We start from the raw sequence: 18,086 nt of genomic DNA on the forward strand, positions 1-18,086 counted from the left end.
ATTGCTGTATCCCCAGAGCCTAGGACTGCCTGGTACCCATAGTCACTCAATAACTATTTGATGGATGGACAGATGAATGAATAAATGAATGAGTAAGATTTGGTGGTATAGGAGGGAGTGGGGACAGAGAGAATGTTTTTCCTCAGGGTCAACCATACTCATCACTTCTCATATTTCTGGTTATTACTGATATTCTAAGGGTAAAATTAAAATCCTTGTTAATTTTTTTCCTCCTTGTGTAAGACACAAGGCACTTTTTCTTCCTCCTTGTGTCTTACTTCTCCAGTGACTGCTACTGCCCCCTAAAGAGAGTTTTGTTCTGAGAAAGTTGCATGATAGAGGGCACCAAAATATATACACAGAATTGGAAGGATCAACATGGGGTTGCAGGTTTTAAATTTCTCCAAGGACACTAAAACAACAATAACAAAAAATTAAAAAACTAACCCAAATCATCATCATTATTTCTTGAAAGAAAGGGCCTTTTAACACGAAAGGTATAGAAAGGAAAGGTTCAGAACCAAGGACATGCTTTAAATTTAATAAATTTGACTTTTTAAAAAACTTTCTCCGTTGTTCTTATTTTTCCCATTTTCCTCGTGGATAGTTGTGTGCAGACAGGCACCAAGGGGGTGGGCGGAGGTTTGGCTGCCTCTGGTGCCGTAGGTGGAATGCTGCAGAGAGCCTAATGCCACTCTGCAGATGCCAGGGGTGACTGTGAGCAAGTCCTTTGTTGTCGCTGTTTGTCTTTGACATTGTAACTAATTTTTTTAAGATGAAGTTCTCTAAGATATTGTTTTTCAAACTGCCTGTGTTGACACATTATTGGATCATGAAATTAATGGAGTTCAACTTGCCTTCAAAAGAAGATAATATACAATGCTAAATGAAAAAACCAGACACAAAAGGCCACCTCTTGTATGATTCCATTTATATGAAATATCTAGAATAGACAAATTCATAGAAACAGAAAGCAGATTAGTGGTTGCCAGAGGCTGGAGCAAGGAACGTGAAGAGAATAAGGAGCAACTGCTTTATGGGTACACGGTTTGCTTTCGGGGTGATGAAAAAGGTCTGGAACTAGATAGTGGTGATGGTTGCACAACATTGTGAATGTACTGGATTGTACACTTTAGTAGTTACAATGGTAACTTTTATGTTATGTGTATTTTTTTCTTAGTGCTGTTGAGTTGATTCCAATTGCTAGTGACCCTGTGGACAGCAGAGTGGAACCCCGCTTGGTCTTTTGTGCCATGCTCTCACCTTCTGGTGCTGTCAGACAATGCTCTGCTGCTATTCATAAGGTTTTCCATGGCAGGGTTTTTGGAAGTAGGTGGCCAGGCCTTCTTCCTAGTCTGTCTTAGGCTGGAAGCTCTGCTGAAACCATGAATGACCCTGGTGGTATTTGAAATACCGGTGGCATAGCTTTTGGCATCACAGTAACACACAGCCACCATAGTGTGACAACTGATGGATGAGTGGTGTGGTTCCCTGACTGGGAAATGAACCCCGGGCCACAGCAGTGAGAGCACTGAATCTTAACCACTCAGCTTCCAGGTCTGGCTATATGTATTTTACCACAATAAAAATAATAATAGAGAATAAGAGGTATCAGCGAGCATTGCACATGGCAGTTAGTGTCTAGTGAAACTTTTGTTTCAGTTGCACACACCACTCTGGCAGCACCTGTGTGCTGGATCACAACATGAAATGTCTTTTGTTTGTGTGTATTCTCAGTCAAACTTTGAAAGCCCCCTCTCGAAGACTCCTTTTAGCTCAGAATAGCCTATAGCCAATATTCAGATGTCGCTAGGACCATCTCTGATGAGGCTTCCTGAGGATACGGTGGATTTTGAATGACTTCCTCCTTCCTTGATGATTCCACAAATGCCATGTGATTTTTTTTTTCCTAAAGGTTGGCACCTGAGCTAACAACTGTTGCCAATCTTCTTTTTTTTTTCTGCTTTATCTTCCCAAACCCCCCGTACATAGTTGTATATACTAGTTGCAGATCCTTCTAGTTGTGGGATGTGGGACGCCGCCTCAACGTGGCCTGACGAGTGGTGCCATGTCCGTGCCCGGGATCTGAACTCTGGGCCACTGCAGCGGTGCGTGTGAACTTAACCACTAGGCCACGGAGCCAGCCCCTGCCATGTGATTTTGAGTGAGTCACTCATTCTCTCTGTTTGGCTTTTGCATCTGTAGCCAATTTTTTTGAACTTGAACTCCAACATGGTCTTATTTGAGCTCTGAGAAGGTCTTGGCCTTTTTTTCACTTGACCACTCGTATTTCTATGCCTTCAGTGAATCTTGGCCCTGACATGTACAATAGCAACTATAACACTACTGCGCTTTTTGTTTGCATATCTCTCTTATCCCACCAGACTGTGATCTTAAGGGTAGGGGCGGTGTGGTGGTGTTCTAGAGTCAAGTTTAGCTATCCCATACTGTGCTCAGGTGTGCTATAGCAATTGGCATACAGTTGTGCAGGAATCATGACCCGCCCGCCGCCAGCAACTGAGGCTGTCAATTGCCTCCTAGCAGCAGCCTGGTCTGTTTAGCTAACTGTGATGTCCAAAAGGAATTATTTTGTTCATGGGCCTTAACTCAAGAAAGTTTGAAAGCCATGTGGTAACAGCATTTGGCACCTAGGAAAGTGTCCATTGTCAGATGAGCTGGATTAGACAGGGACTATTCTGCCTGTTTAATTTTATTTATTTATTTATTTTTGTGAGGAAGATTGGCCCTGAGCTAACATCTGTGCCAATCTTCCTCTATTTTGTGTGGGATGCCGCCACAGCATGGCTTGATGAGCAGTGCTAGGTCTGCACCCAGGATCCGAACCTGCAAACCCCAGGCCGCTGAAGTGGAGCATGCAAACCTAACCACTGCACCACTGGGCTGGCCCCTATACATATTTTTAAATAGAAAGAGTAAGCAGTTTGACCAGTCAGGGGGCGAATAATAAAGAGGTAGCATTCTGAATCTAGTGCCTTCCCATGACTCCATACTGGCTCGCATTTCATGAGTGCATATATGCATATCATTGCATCCTCACCTGTGTGTAAATCAAGGCAAAGGCTGTGGCTAACCCACAAAGGCCTGAGCTCTGGGAACTTTCTTCCTTGGTACAGATAAATCCCTTCTGACATTGCTGCACTTCCCTCTGGGCCTTTGGGGAATAAGGGAGTTTATCTGAAAGCCTGCTTGCTGGGGAGGAATATTTATAGAATCACTGAGCTGGAAAGAACTGTGGAGAACATCTAGCTCAGTGGTTCCCAGACATGGCTGCATCAGAGTCACCTGGTAATCTTTACCAGTGCTTAGGCTCCTCCTCAGGTGACTGATGGAGAGGTCGGGGAATGGTAGGGCCAAGAGCTGAGTGTTTATGAAACCTCCCAGGCGATTTTGATGCCGCTGGAATGATCCCCTTCGCCCATTTTATAGAAATGGAAAAGGAGGCGCACAATGGCTGGATTACGTTACAAGGGTACATAGTGACTGAGCTAGGAGGCCAGATCTCTGGACTTCTAAGCCCTGAATGTTCCCTCTTGGCCCCCCGCCTCCTGTCACATGCGAGTTTTCGCTGTCCACCAAACCACACACAGAGAAGTGACCCATGGGGCAGTAACACTCTGGCTCTTCACCCTCTGAGTGTGGTGCCCTCACCTGAATGTTAAATTGCAAAATTGGGGTTGAAGGACAAAAATATAGAGACACTCGGGGACTTTGGCTCTCTCTACCTCAACTGAAAACAGTTTGCTGTCAGTCTCTTTTCAACCACGTAGTACAAATTTGGGTAATTATAGGAGAAAATAATTTTCCATCATAACCCAAACATTTTTTTATAATGTTAGTGCATTTCTTTCCAGTCTTTTTTCCCATGTGAACATTAGTTTTATAGTATTGTAATCAGTGTGTATGTGACTTATTTCCTGCTTTTGCATACGTTATCATATTGTAGACAATTTTCTATCTTGCTACTTATTACTGAAAACCATGATTCCTTCTGTGTGGGAAATTGTACATCTATATGTCAACATGTTAACTTGCTTTCAATTTTAGCAATTATAAGCAGTAGTGCATGCATTGTGTCATTTTCATATTTAGAATTATTTCTCAAGGATAGATTCTCAGATCTGGAATTACTAGGTCGAAGGGTATGGATGTTGCTGTGGACTTCAGATTCACAGGGTGCTTTATGAAAAGATCGAATCAGTTTACTTTTAATCTGCAGCAAGCAGTCTGCAAGAATATTTATCTTTGAGGGTCAGCCCAGTGGCGCAGCGGTTAAGTTTGTGTGCTCTGCTTCGGCGGCCCAGGGTTCGCTGGTTCAGATCCCAGTTGCGGACCCATGCACTGCTCATCAAGCCATGCTGTGGCAGGTGTCCCACATATAAAATAGAGGAAGATGGGCATGGATGTTAGGTCAGGGCCAGTCTTCCTCAGCAAAAAGAGGAGGATTGGCAGCAGATGTTAGCTCAGGGCTAATCTTTCTCAAAAAAAAAAAAAAAAGATTTTTTTGGCGGGGTGCCGGCCATGTGGCCGAGTGGTTAAGTTTGTGTGCTCCACTGCGGCAGCCCAGGGTTTCGCTGGTTCAGATCTTGGGCGCAGACATGGCACCACTCATCAGGTCACACTGAGGCAATGTCCCACGTGCCACAACTAGAAAGGCCCACAACTGAAATATACAACTATGTACCAGGGGGATTTGGGGAGAAAAATCAGAACAGGAAAATAAAAAGATTGGCAACCGTTGTTAGCTCAGGTGCCAATCTTCAAAAAAAAAGATTTTTTTTTTTTATTCTCCTCCCCTACCATCTAGATTGAACAGTTATGAACATTTTGCCTTATTGCTTCATCTGTATTTTTTTTTCTGGATCATTTCAAAAACAGTTGAAAGCATTGTGACATGCATCTCTTAAGAATAAGTCAGTTGGCTGTAACTACCCTGTCATTATCTGTTCTCCCAAAAATGTCTTTGGTAGCTATCTTTTTCCAAATCAGGATCTGATAAAAAATTTACCCATTGCATTGGTTTTACTTTTTTAGTCTCTCTTAATCTAGAACAGCCCCTTACCGCTTCTCCACACCTTTCTTCCCCATGACATTGACTTTTTGAAGAGACCAGGCCAGTTTCTTGTAGAATGTCCATTGTAGATTTGATTGATTGTTCTTTTATTCCCTGCATTTCCCTTAAACTGGAGGTAAGGTCCCAAAGCTTGCTTAGACTCAGGTTAAACATTTTTTGGCACAAGTTATTCATAGATGATGCTTTCATATCAGGAGGCATGACTGTCAGGGAGTCTTGCTATTGGGGATGCCAAGTTCGATCTCTGGGCTAAGGTGGTGGTAACTAGATCCTTCTAGTATAAAGTAGTATAAGGTATATTTATTTCCTTTCCATTTTTTTTTTAAGATTTTATTTTTCCTTTTTCTCCCAAATCCCCAGTACATAGTTGTGTATTTTTAGTTGTGGGTCCTTCTGGTTGTGGCATGTGGGATGCTGCCTCAGCATGGCTTGATGAGCAGTGCCATGTCCGTGCCCAGGATTCGAACCCGTAAAACTCTGGGCTGCCGAAGCAGAGCACGCGAACTCAACCACTCAGCCACGGGGCTGACCCCCTTTCTTTTCTTTATTAATGGTAAATTCCTGCTAGTTAACTTGCTGAAACAAAGGGTTTGCACATTTTAAAAACCGGAACACTGTTAATTATTGTCAAATTGCCAGTAAATGATTGTGCTACAGTGCACCACAGTCACATACTTCTCTGCATCTATTTGCCTCGTTCATTCTTTTTCCTGATTACAAAAGGAACTCATATATATATCATGCAAACTTTAAAAGTTACAGAAATACTTAGAGTGGAAAGTAAAAGTGCCCATAATTCTAATCCTAGAGGTAATTGCTGTGAACACTTTAGCCATATCATTTCAATTTTTTTCTAAACATATTTATTACTACTACTATTATATAGAAATGGGCTCATAGTATAATACTCTTTTGCTACTTATTTTTACTGAATGTGTCATGGAAGTTTTTCCCTGCCAGTAAAGGTAGAATTATCTTATTCTCTTTTTCTTTAAATTATGGTCAAATATAGATAACATAAAATTTGACATTTTAACCATTCTTAAGAGTTCAATTCAGTGGCATTACTTACATTGACAATGTTGTGGGACCACCACCACTATCTTCTTCTTTTTAAACAGCTGTAGAATGGCGTTCGTTGGTGGATAAACCAGAACTTATTCAATCAGTGTTCTATTTTTGGATAATTGGCTTGTTCTTTTAGATACAGTGCTACAGAGAACGTCCTTGCCTCTCTCAGTGCTCGTTTCTGTGAGTATTTTTATGAGATACCTTCCTGGGAGAGGGGAACCTGATCAAAAAGTATTAACATTTTACATTTTAATAGGCATTGCCTAATTGTCTTTCAAAAATGTCAGACCTGTTTACACTCTAACCAAAAGTATCGGAGACTGGTAAATTATTGATTTGTCTTGTCAACTGTTTGCTCTCACAAGGTTAACCTAACCTGCTCTGCATTTAACCCTGCTCAATAAGGAAGAGCTGGTTGGTCAAGTAGAAACAACATGCATTGGTTTAATTAACTGATGTTTATGTAGCACCTGCTGTGTATCAGACCGGGTGTTCAGGCATGGGAAATTTATTTATGAATAAACAGACACAATCCCTCCCCTAGTGGAGCTTACAAACTAGTGGAGACAGCTCCTGAGTGAATGTCAAGAAGTAGTAAATAGGCATATGTAATAGGAGGCTCTGATTGGGCTGAGAGTTCAATAAAGATTTCCTAAGACAGTGAAATTAATTTGGAATTTGAAGGATCAGTGGGGGTTACCTAGATAAAGGGCAGATCGAGAATGAGAGTGGGCAGAGAACAGTCTAAGCAGAAGAAACAGCATGTGCAAAGGCCCTGGGCAGATCCCTTTAGAATGTGTACTGGCCAAGGAAGTTCAATATGTTTGGTGCCTTAAGGAAGGCAAATTGAATTATTCAGAGACCAAATAGATGAGATCCCACTGTAAAGGAGGACCCCATAAGCAGAAGGGGTTTCAGAGGGATGAGAGGTTTTTCAAGGAAAATTCTAACAAATTGCAAGTACTCTGAGGGAGAAAAGAAAGAGAAACACCTGAAGACATGAACTTAGATTTGTAGAATGACTTGACCAAAGTTGGAAGGAGGGCAAGGAACCAAGGAGAAATATTACAGCAGCTGGAATTCATCAGAAGGGCTCAGGGATGCCAAAGGCCCAGATGAGCTAAGGCTTCTGAAAAATGCCGATCAACCAAAAGAGCCTTTGAAGCTGTGTTTGCAGTAAGCAAAGTAAGAAGAGGCGTGCTGCTGCCGCCAGTGTCCAGAGAAGGAACACAACTTCAGCACGTTGGACTTTGCCTCTGTCTCCTCTGTGAAGGAAAATAATACAGTATAACGTGTCGAGCACATAGTATATGAACAGGCTCCGTGCCAGGGACTTAATGTAGATTATTTCATTTGATATCAACACTATGAAGTTTATCTCCATCTTCTCCGTGGGGAAACTAAGGCTTGTGGAGGCTCAGTAACTTGGCTAGGGCCAGCAGGTTAGTGGCGTTGCTAGACTGGCAGTCTGACTGCAGGTCTTCAGTCTGAACCATCACACTGTGCTGCCTTCAGTGGGAAAGGGTGGCCTGTGTGAGGTAAGCGAGCAGCAGAATGCGAGGGGATTGGCCCATCTCAGAAGACAGACCTGCGCTCACATTCTGGATTTGCTGCTTGCCAGGGGTAGGGCTTCTGACTGAACCGCCCTGATCTTCAGCCTCCACATCCGTAAAACCAGAATAACAATTACCTGGCACTGCTGTTACAGGAATTTAAAATTGGGCACAGAAAGTGCTTGGCACAGAGCAGCTGCTTAATAACTAATGGCTGTTTTCATTTTTATTCTGAGTGGGAGGGGGCACCCGTCAACTCGTCTTCATTTACATGTGAGATATATGAGGTCCATGAATGAATGATACATGGTGTTCTTGCCCTTGAAGTCGGTCTGCGGGCTAAGCATATTAACATGGTCGAGCTCTTCAGAGTTTACACATGACGTTTCGTGCATGTTAAACCTGTCACCGTACTGCTCTAAAGCAGTGAGCAAGGCTGCGATTTCATCTTTTACAGGTGTGGAAAACTGAGGCCTGCAGAAATGAAGTGAATTGCTGAAGGTCTCACAGTCAAGCTACCGTCTTTTACTTTTTATTGGGATTAGTAGGTTAATGAAACAAGTGAGAGTGAGTATTGATTTCTATAGGGCATTTGACAGGTCAGTCAGGTTATCCCTAACAACAAAACAGAAGCAAGGGCTCAGTGACAAGCAGTTAGGTGGCTCTTGTAGTGAGTTGAAGACTGGACCTGAGGAGTGTTCCTAAATAGATCACTGTTGACCTGACTAAACGTCTGTCCTGGGGAGGCTGGCCTGGAATGGATCATATTTGTGACCCATTGGTCACATTGTTGGATGAACAGCCTGGGAATGGTGCTTACTGTGTGTGTGGCTGACACACAGTGGAAGGGCCAGCCTGTCAGGACATGGGGTGACTGACCAGGACTCCTGTAGACCACAGGGGCTGGAAGTGCAGAGAACCTGGTGATGAAATTAAATCCAGATCAAGGGAGAGCTCTGCACAGAAGACCAAGCCCACAAGTACAGTGAGGCTCAGGAGCAGTGGATGAGGAAGACGGCCATTAAGGGGTTAGTGTGTGTGGAAGTGATGTGTGTGTCCACAGTGAGGTGGGCTGTCACAGGGCTGGGAACAGCCTTAAACAAGGGAGGCGATGATCCCTTTGCCCACAGCACAGGACATGGTTGGGCTATTGCAGAATTTGGAGACATGCCACCTAAAGGGACAGTTAAAAAAAACTCAGGGCTGCTATTGGCCAAGAAAAGAGGCGATTTAGAGAGAAGACAGGGTATAGCTCTCTTCAAGTAGTTGAGGGCCCCCACCCCTGGAGACTGAGTCGTTGACCTGGGTAGGGTTTAGGATTACTTATTTTTAACAGATTCAGGAGATTCTGATGCATCTGATGTCTGGGAACCATTGTCCTGAGGAAGAAAAGGTTGGGTTTATTTCACATGGGCCAGAGGGCAGACCCCTACTGAAAAGCAGACTGTGCAAGGAAGCAGTTTGGCTGACTGTGAGGGAGAATATTCTGAAGTTATTCAGAAATGGATTGGGTGGCTGCATGGAAGGATGAACTCCTGGCATAGGGGTGGGGTATTGGTCCAAACTTAAAGATAAACAATAAACACCTTTATAGAAAAAATGACTTAATGAACATTCAGGTTGTTCAGGCTTCCTAAAAACTCTCTTTCCACTCTTATTAATGTATAAACCTGAGCTGTGTCATATGGCACTTAATTTTAAGTTAATTAAAATTGAATAACGTTAAAAATTCCACTCCTCAGTCACACTCAGCGCACTCCCAGCGATCAGTTGCCACATGTGGCTTGTGGCTACTGTGTTGGACACTGTGGATCTAGAACATGTCCATCATGGCAGGAAGTCCTCTTGGACAGTGCTGGCTCCCGTGCACAGACGTTTCCACACGGTTGGAAAGCAGAGCAGCACTGTGATTTAGGAGTGAGCACGTAGATGATTTTGCTTGTTATTAACACCATGGAGTTTACCTCCATTTTGAGGGGCAAGGCCTGGGGGTTTACGTGCTTGCCTGGGGCAACAGCAGGTAGGAGGGTCAGTCAGCCTGGATTCCCTCACTTGGAAAATAGGCTAATTATAGGAGTCACTGGGTGGCTGTGAAGATTAGATGATGTAGTGCATGTGAAGTGCTTGGCACAGTGCTCGTCTCATACTAGGCGTTAATCGATATTCTTTTTTTACCCCTGTTATATTCTGAATGAGCATATTTTGCCCTTTTTTTCCCTTCAGCATTATTTTATTTTTTTAGATTGGCACCTGAGCTAACATCTGTTGCCAATCTTTTTTTTTCCTCTTCTTCTCCCCAAAGTCCCCCAGTACATAGTTGTCTATCCTAGTTGTGGTCCCTCTGGTTGTGCTCTGTGGGACACCACCTCAGCATGGCTTGATGAGCAGTGCCATGTCTGCACCCAGGATCTGAACCGGCGAAATTCTGGGCCGCCAAAGTGGAGCTCATGAACTTAACCACTAGGCCGTGGCGCCAGCCCCCTCAGCATTATTTTTCAATCCTGTTTTTAGGTATTAATATGTGTCCATAGATTAACTTTATCTTTTCTCCATATTGTAATTAAGATTACAATTAATCATTTTGCCTACTGTGTCAGACATTAGGTATTGTTACATTCATTTTTATGTCTAAGGAAGCTGAAACTCAAGGCAGTTAATTGACAAAAAGGAAGCGATAGATCTGTATATAGATATTGGAAGATGTCTAAGATATGTTGACAAATAGAAAAAAGCAAGTTGTAGAACAGCTTGTATAGTTTCTCATTTGTGTGAAAAACAGGGGCTGAGTGTATGGTTATAAATGCACAGGGGTAATGATAGAAACTCTGCCAAGGACTTTATGTAATCTCTCCTAGTCCCCACAGCAGCCCCGGGAGGAAACGAGTGCTTAGAGAGGGTGAGTTGTCCCAGATGACTCAGATGGTAGATGACCTGCCAGACTTAAGCCCGGGTCTCCCCCCTCCATCGCTGTGCCCCAGGCCCCCCACTGTAGAAGTGGCGGTCGTAGCTGCAGTGTCCCGAGTTCTTCCTGTGCAGAGGCTGTTGAAAGTCCTTTGATGTGTCACTGGTAGGGTCTTCACCTCTACCGTGAGGTAGATAGTGAGAATCCCTTGGGGGGTTTTGAGCTGGAGGGCAGGTGGCTCTGAAGTCTGCAAAGGGAGGGTCACTCCTGCTGTGCTGGGTAGGTGGGTGGTGCTTGGGTCTGCTCTCACTACTGCGTGACCTGGACAAGGCGTGGCAGTTGTGTACTTGTACTGGTTCAGATGCTGAGGTTGGCAGTTTTCATTTAAATGTCCAGGTGACGTAAAGAAGGGAGCTTTGGGCAGTGCCGTAAGCTTTGCCTCTTCCCTTGCCCGGAGGCATGACCCCCCGACGGGACCACCACCTAGAAGGGACGCAGCTGTTCATTTCCCTCTGTCGTTTCTTTGGGTTCATTTATTCTTCCCTGGTCATAGTGTATAGTGAACTGCTTGTCACTGAGCCCTTGCTTCTGTTTTGTTGTTAGGGATAACCTGTGAATGTTGTCACAGTTTAAAATTAACTAAGACAGGGGCCAGCCCCGTGGCCAAGTGGTTGGGTCTGCGCACTCTGCTTTGGCGGCCCAGGGTTTCGCCGGTTTGGATCCTGGGCACAGATATGGCGCCACTCTCAGGCCATGCTGAGGCAGTGTCCCACATGCCACACTTAGAAGGACCCACAACTAAAAATATACAACTATGTACCGGGGGGCTTTGGGGAGAAAAAGGAAAAATAAAATCTTTAAAAAAATAAATAAAAAATAAAATTAGCTAAGGCAGACCCCATCATAACAATCGTTTATCTATTACTGCATAACAAATTGCCCCCAAACTTAGAGGCTTAAAACAACACTAAACATTTCTTCCTCACATTTGTGTGGGCCAGGAATTTGGGAGTGATGTGGCTCGGTGGTTCTAGCTTGGGGTCGCTCAAGAAGCTGCAGTCCCGCTGTCAGTCAGGACTACGGTCATCTGAAGGCTTGGCCTGGGGCTGGAGCACTTGCTTGCAAAGGGCGCTCACGCCTGGTGAGGTGGTGCTGGTTATTGGCAAGAGGGCTCAATTCCTCTCTACCTGGGCCTCTCCCAGGGCTGCTTAAATATCTTAGCAACGTGGTGACTGTCTTCTTTCAGAGCCATCAAAGAGAGCAAGGCAGAAGCCATCCTTTTTGTGACCTACCCTCGGAGGTCACTAGCCTTACTTGTGCCACATTCTATCCATCAGAAGTCACTCAGGCCGCTGCACATTCAAGGGGAGGGTACGTAGGCACCATCTTTTGAAGGAATGAGGAAACATCCAAAGCTCACGCACAGGATTTTCCTCATTGATTTTCCTGTCTATTCAACAACTATTTTTCGACCCTAATACATGCCGGGTAGTCCAGATCTAGAGAGAAGTAAGACAGATGAGACTTAATCCCAAGCCTCAAGGACCTTACAGGCAGGTGGAGTAGCAGCCACGATTCCGATAGTGCTTTACAGCTTATTGAGAACTTCCACACATGTTCTCCTTCAGCCTTCCCAGGAACCCTGGGTGATCACTACAGCTGGTTACAGCCCCACTGCCCATCGCTCTGGAGCTCAGATGATGGGGGATTTTCTTAAGTTGATAGTACTTGACTTCGATCCCAGCCATTCTGACTATAAATCCCTTGCACTTTCTCCTACTGCAGGCTGTGTTCCTTGTGGCTGCTGTATCGTCCCTATGCTTCAGATGAGGAGACTGAGGCTGCAGTCACTGAATAGCTCTTGACACTTTAATTCCTCACGTTTTTCACCATACTGCACTCTCCGTCCTGGGGGGACCTCCCCAAGTACTCCATTGACAGTCGCTGTTGTCTTTCTTTCTACAGAAAGCCCTGGGTGTGCGGCAGTACCATGTGGCCTCAGTCCTGTGCCAACGGGCCAAGGTGGCCATGAGCCACTTTGAGCCCAACGAGTATATCCGCTATGATCTGCTGGAGAAGAACATTAACATTGTTCGCAAACGGTAAGGCTGCAGGGGAGCTGTGGTGGCTGCTTAAGGGTGCCGCTTCTGCTGCAAGTCCCTTTCAGGCTGTGTAGGGGATACTTGGGGAAGGATGGCTGATGATAGTGGCAGGATCACGGCACTTGGGGTATAAAGGTCCCTGCTGAAGAAAGGCATTCCAGATTGGTGGGGGACCTTCTACCCTCTTTTCCAAGGAAAAATCTGTTATCAGGAAGCCTGGAGATATGAGCCACAGGGAAGGTTTCCGACACTGGTACTGTGTGCTGAACCTCCCAGCCACGCTTTCGAGGATGGACTACAGACCCTGAGCCAGCCCTCTGGGATCTGTCAGGCAGTTGGCTGGAGAAACGTCTGTATTTCCTCTTCAGTGCACAGGCCCGGAGGAGAGCTCAGACTTGAGACTCAGAAGGAAGCTCAGGTGGGATCTTGAGCATATCTTTTTTTCTGGGCCTCCCTTTCCTCATTTGGTAACATGGTAGCCATCTTTACACTGCTGTCCTATGTGCCGCATCCTGGGCTAGATGCTGGCACCGGAAGGATGAATAAGATACCACAGGAGAGGGCCGGCCTGGTGGCATAGTGGTTAAGTGCACACGTTCCACTTCGGCGGCCCGGGGTTCGCTGGTTCGGATCCTGGGTGCAGACATGGCACCGCTTGGCAAGCCATGCAATGGTAGGCATCCCACGTATAAAGTAGAGGAAGATGGGCACGGATCTGAGCTCAGGGCCAGTCTTCCTCAGCAAAAAGAGGAGGATTGGCAGCTGATGTTAGCTCAGGGCTAATCTTCCTGAAAAACCAAAAAAGATACCACGGGAGGATGGTCTTACCTACTAGGCAGCACTGCTCCTGAAATTTGAACAACTGCAGACAGAGCTATGTGCTTGCCTACCTGGTGACATGACCTCTAGGAGTAGGAGAACACATATGAGTGTACCCATTTACAGCTGAAGACCAGGCGCAGGTGGAGAAGCAACTTGCCCAAGACACATAGTAGGTGAGTGGTGGGACTTGTCTCCATGCCTTCGTCCAGTGCCCTAGCCACTATTCCACACTCCCTCTCTCTTGCCTCTTTGCTTCCTCATTACTGGTATCCTCACTTGCGTTTTAAGAGTAGGGACTATGTTAGTCTTTATCTCCAACAGCATAGCATCACCTAATTATAGTAGGGACCTATTAAGGTATGCCAAGCACATTCATCTGATTCAGGTGGTGTAGGCCTTATAACTCAAAATGTGGTCCATGGATCAGCAGCATTGGCATCACCTGGAAGCTTGTTGGAAATGCAGAACCTCAGGCCCCACCCCAGACCCACTGAATCAGAATCTGCAGTTTAACATGATCTCCAGGCGACTGGAATGCACATCACAATGTGAGATGCCCTGGGCAGTTCCCCACCTGGTTCTAATGTGCTTTCAGTGTTGAGAACCCCCTTCCCCATCAATATGGGACCTTGTACAAATACTTTTTCCCCAGGAAATAATATTTCATTTCTTCTTAGAGCTCTAAGACCACAGCTCAGTGGAAAAATGATGGGTTTTCTTTTAGTATGCAGAACGCTTCTACCTTGCTCTTCATCGTGCGTGGAAAGAGAGTTAACATAGAAGTTTGCTTTGAGATAACTTGACAAAAGAGTATTATTTACTGTTTAGTCTTTGCTTTAAAAAATTAATCAAAAAACTGCCCTTTAAGGCACTGGGAATTTTTTTGGTTCTAACTTTTTCATTAAAATTAATCAAAAAAAATTTTTTCCCTTGCCTGTTTATTCCAACTCTGCATTAGTGAAAAGCTCGATAACTTTGAGCATTTTCCAAATTAGTCCAGACAAGGGATGTTCCATTTTCATTGTTGCCATAGAACAGTGGTTCTCACTGGCAGTAGGGGTAGGGGGCCAATTTTGTCCCCCGGGGGAATTTGGCGATGTCTGGAGACATTTTTGATCGTCATACTCGGGGTGGGGTGGTGGTTTGCTGTCGTCTAGTGGGTGGAGGCCAGGGATACTACTAAACAGCCTGCAATGCGGACGACAGCCCGCACAACAGAGAGTCAGGCACAAACCGTCAGTGTCACGGTTGAGAAAACTTTACACAGAGAAAGAAGGCAGAAGTGAGGCTATTCTAGAAAGATACTAGTGGATTAAGATAGATTTCAGAATGTTTTAGAAGGGGGCTTTTCCTCCATCCCGTGTCCATGACAGAAGGGGCCCAATTCTTTCCTGGGAACTGGCTCTCCGTCATCCAGTAACGCAGAGGAACAGATGAACACAGAGGACCCGTTTTTGCATCCTCAGTTAATCCTCAAGGAGGTGTGGTGATGCACTCGTCCTTAGGTTTTTGTCATTGTCAGGCTTTTTCCTTTTTTCTACAACTTCGGGCATTTGCTGTCAAGGTCTTTGGTTTTAAAGCCCATGTGCTATTTTTTCTCTTCCCCTGGGGCGCAGAAAGAGGGGCTGTGCTCTGCGCAGTGAGTCATTCCCCGTCCGCCAGCCTGGAGATGCTGCCACAAAAGGGGGCAGGCTGTACCTCAGGCCAGGGCTATTTTTATTCAAGGTTCTCATGACAGAAGAACTGTGGCGATTTTCAGAATGCCAGTTGCTCTGCTGTTGCCCGCAGAGCTGGTGCTGTAGGGAACTCACACTCTCAAGGGGTTAGGTAGACTTGGGAGTGAGGGGCTGGAACCCAGGCAAGAGAGGAAGTTTCTCTGCTCTCCCAGCAGAGTCATGGTGGTAATAGCAGTGACAATAATGATAACTGAACACTTACCACGGGCTGGGCCCAGTTCTAAGTTTCTAGGTGTTATTGAGAGAAAGCATAGGGCCACGTAAAGAGCACGGGCAGGGAGCCATGCTGCTTAGCTCCTTGCCTTCTAGCTCTGCCACTCGCTGGCTTATGACCTGAGGCAAGTTCCTTCACCCACCATGCTGCAGTTTCCTCGTCTGCGTTGTGAGGGTAAAATGAGTGATATATGCAAGTGCTCAGAGCAGCGCTGAGCTTAAGGTCAGTGCTGTGAGAAGACTAATGCATCGGGACAGGGAGCAGATCAGTGCTTGCTTGGGGATGGGGGCGGGAGGGAAAGATGACAAAGGGGCACAAGGAAACTTTTGGGGGTGATGCGTGTGTTCATTATCTTGATTGTGGTGGTGATTTCACAGGTGTATACGTATGTGAAAACTTAGCAAATTGTTTATTTTATGTGCAGTTTCTTGCACACCATTTATACCTCAGTAAAGCTGTTCAAGTGAGTGCTGTATAAGTGCTAGCCGTTCTGTTGTTCCCTGCAAGACCTGGGCTTTGGAGATGGGTTGGTGAGCTTCCTGAGAAGGGCACTGGCTCATCTGGTTACACAGTGGGTTTAGTAATAGGGTCAGGTCTAAACCCAGAGCCTCTGACTCCTAGTCTGATACTTTTTTTTTCTCTTGGCTTGTTGGATGTGGGTGAAACTCTGCCCCTTCACAGGGGGTCTCAGGTTTGGCCTAAGCTTTGCGAACGGTCTGCAAGAGGCAGAGTATGAGGTCCAGCCAGGTCTGCTGTGGCAGGCATAGGGGTGGCTGCTCTGCTGTGTGGGCAGTCAGGTTGAGTGGGCAACAGCCGCGAATCATCAGGGAGCCTTGAGGTGTGCAGTTGAGGGTTGACCTGCCTCGAGCTCAGTCTTCATGGGGGAGGCTGGTGCGGAGAAGGCAGTTGAGGCCTGGCAGGGACTGCACCTCCCCAAGGGTCAAGCCAGGACTGCCAGTTTGGCCCTGACAAGGAAGGGAGGGGTGGGACCTACAGGGAAATGGGGTCTAGGAAGAGAGGGACCAGTGAGAGGCTGGAGGCGGTGACTGCGTTTCTCTTCCTGAGAGCTGACTGCCGTGCCTGTGTTAATGGGCTGAGAGCAAGTGGGGCTAATAGGAAAGGCTTTAGCATAATAGGGTAGCAGGCCTCCGGCACTGATGTGAGGGTTGTGGATGGAGGGCAGGCAGATTGGGTGGGGGATGCTGCTGTGGATCCTCTGTGTCTTAGTGGAGCGGACGGCCCAGGGGAGGTGGCCGTGGATGGAAAGAAGGAGAGAATCCAAGGCAAGACTGGCTGTGAACTTAAGCTATTGGCACCACTCTGCTGGGCCTCCATTGTCCCTCTTGGTTATTTTATTAAATGTCAAGGGTACAAGAGGATTAAATGGCGAGATATACATGTAATTGGTGCTCATCAGATAATAGCAATTAATATGCTGAAAAAGCAAATATCCTTTAAAAAACAACCCTGCCACCTCTTGTGAGGTTGTCATTCACTAATTCATCGGGTAATTTTGGAGCACCTAGTGAGTGCCGGGTGTTGTACCGTGTGCTGGAGGTACCTCAGCAAGCAGGACCGATTCTCCCCACCCCTTAGAGTGCAGGGTTCCCCCTGCCTGCCTCTGTCAGGGTGGCCACGTGCCCAGAGGGAATGGCTGTGGCTGGGCAGGAGATTGTGCAGCCAGTACCGAGCAGCCCCTCCCTTCTCCCTCTAGACTGAACCGGCCTCTGACCCTCTCGGAGAAGATTGTGTATGGACACCTGGATGACCCAGCGAACCAGGAGGTGGAGCGGGGCGAGACGTACCTGCGGCTGCGGCCCGACCGCGTGGCCATGCAGGACGCCACGGCCCAGATGGCCATGCTGCAGTTCATCAGCAGCGGGCTGCCCAAGGTGGCCGTGCCGTCCACCATCCACTGCGACCATCTGATCGAGGCCCAGCTCGGGGGCGAGAAGGACCTGCGCCGGGCCAAGGTGAGCGAAAGACGGGGGCCGTGGGCGCGACACGCCCTTGGACTAGGGCATCGTCTCCTAATTCTAGTGGGCTCTTTGGGTTAGTCTTTTTTTTTTAATTTGTTCTTAGTCTTTTCTAATTCTAAAAATACTGTTTGCTCATTGTGAAGATGTTAGAAAATACTGAGAAAGCCTACAGAAGACAAAAATCCTCCTCAATCATACCACACTAAGGGTATCTTTTTCTGGTCCTTTTTCTGTCATATTAGAAAAATGATGCAGACGTCAGGTTCTGATACGTATTGCCAGTTGCTCTGAGAGGGTAGTTTAAATTTCCCTTTCTGCCAGCATCGCCCATGCTCTCATCTGGCCCCGAGGACCCTGTCAGTGAGGGAGGCAGATGGTGTTGCTCTTTGTAAACGTGAGGCGGCCAAGACACCGTGCAGTCAAGTCCCATAGCCACATGGTTGGCGCCAGACCCGATCCCTGCTCCCACTCGAGTGCTGACTGGCCTCCTTTGGGGACTTTCTTCTTCTGTGAGTTTGGCTTAACGAGGTAGAAGGGTTTTTCCCTTGAATTTCCCTAACCCTTATGAAACCAAATCCCTCTTCCTTCCCCCAGGCTTTGCTTGCAGTACCTTTG

General features: G+C 46.3%; 1 protein-coding gene across 1 annotated transcript in view; it reads left to right on the forward strand.

The window, feature by feature from the left end:
- The window catches only part of ACO2 (aconitase 2), a 52,355-nt gene that overhangs the window by 16,475 nt on the left and 17,794 nt on the right, over positions 1-18,086 (forward strand). The window contains exons 2-3 of the mRNA XM_001502501.6: positions 12,584-12,720; positions 17,207-17,465. Coding sequence (XP_001502551.3) covers positions 12,584-12,720; positions 17,207-17,465 — 396 coding nt within the window. The remainder of the gene's footprint in view (positions 1-12,583; positions 12,721-17,206; positions 17,466-18,086) is intronic.

Source organism: Equus caballus, chromosome 28 (assembly GCF_041296265.1).
Source record: "Equus caballus isolate H_3958 breed thoroughbred chromosome 28, TB-T2T, whole genome shotgun sequence".
NCBI lineage: Eukaryota > Metazoa > Chordata > Mammalia > Perissodactyla > Equidae > Equus > Equus caballus.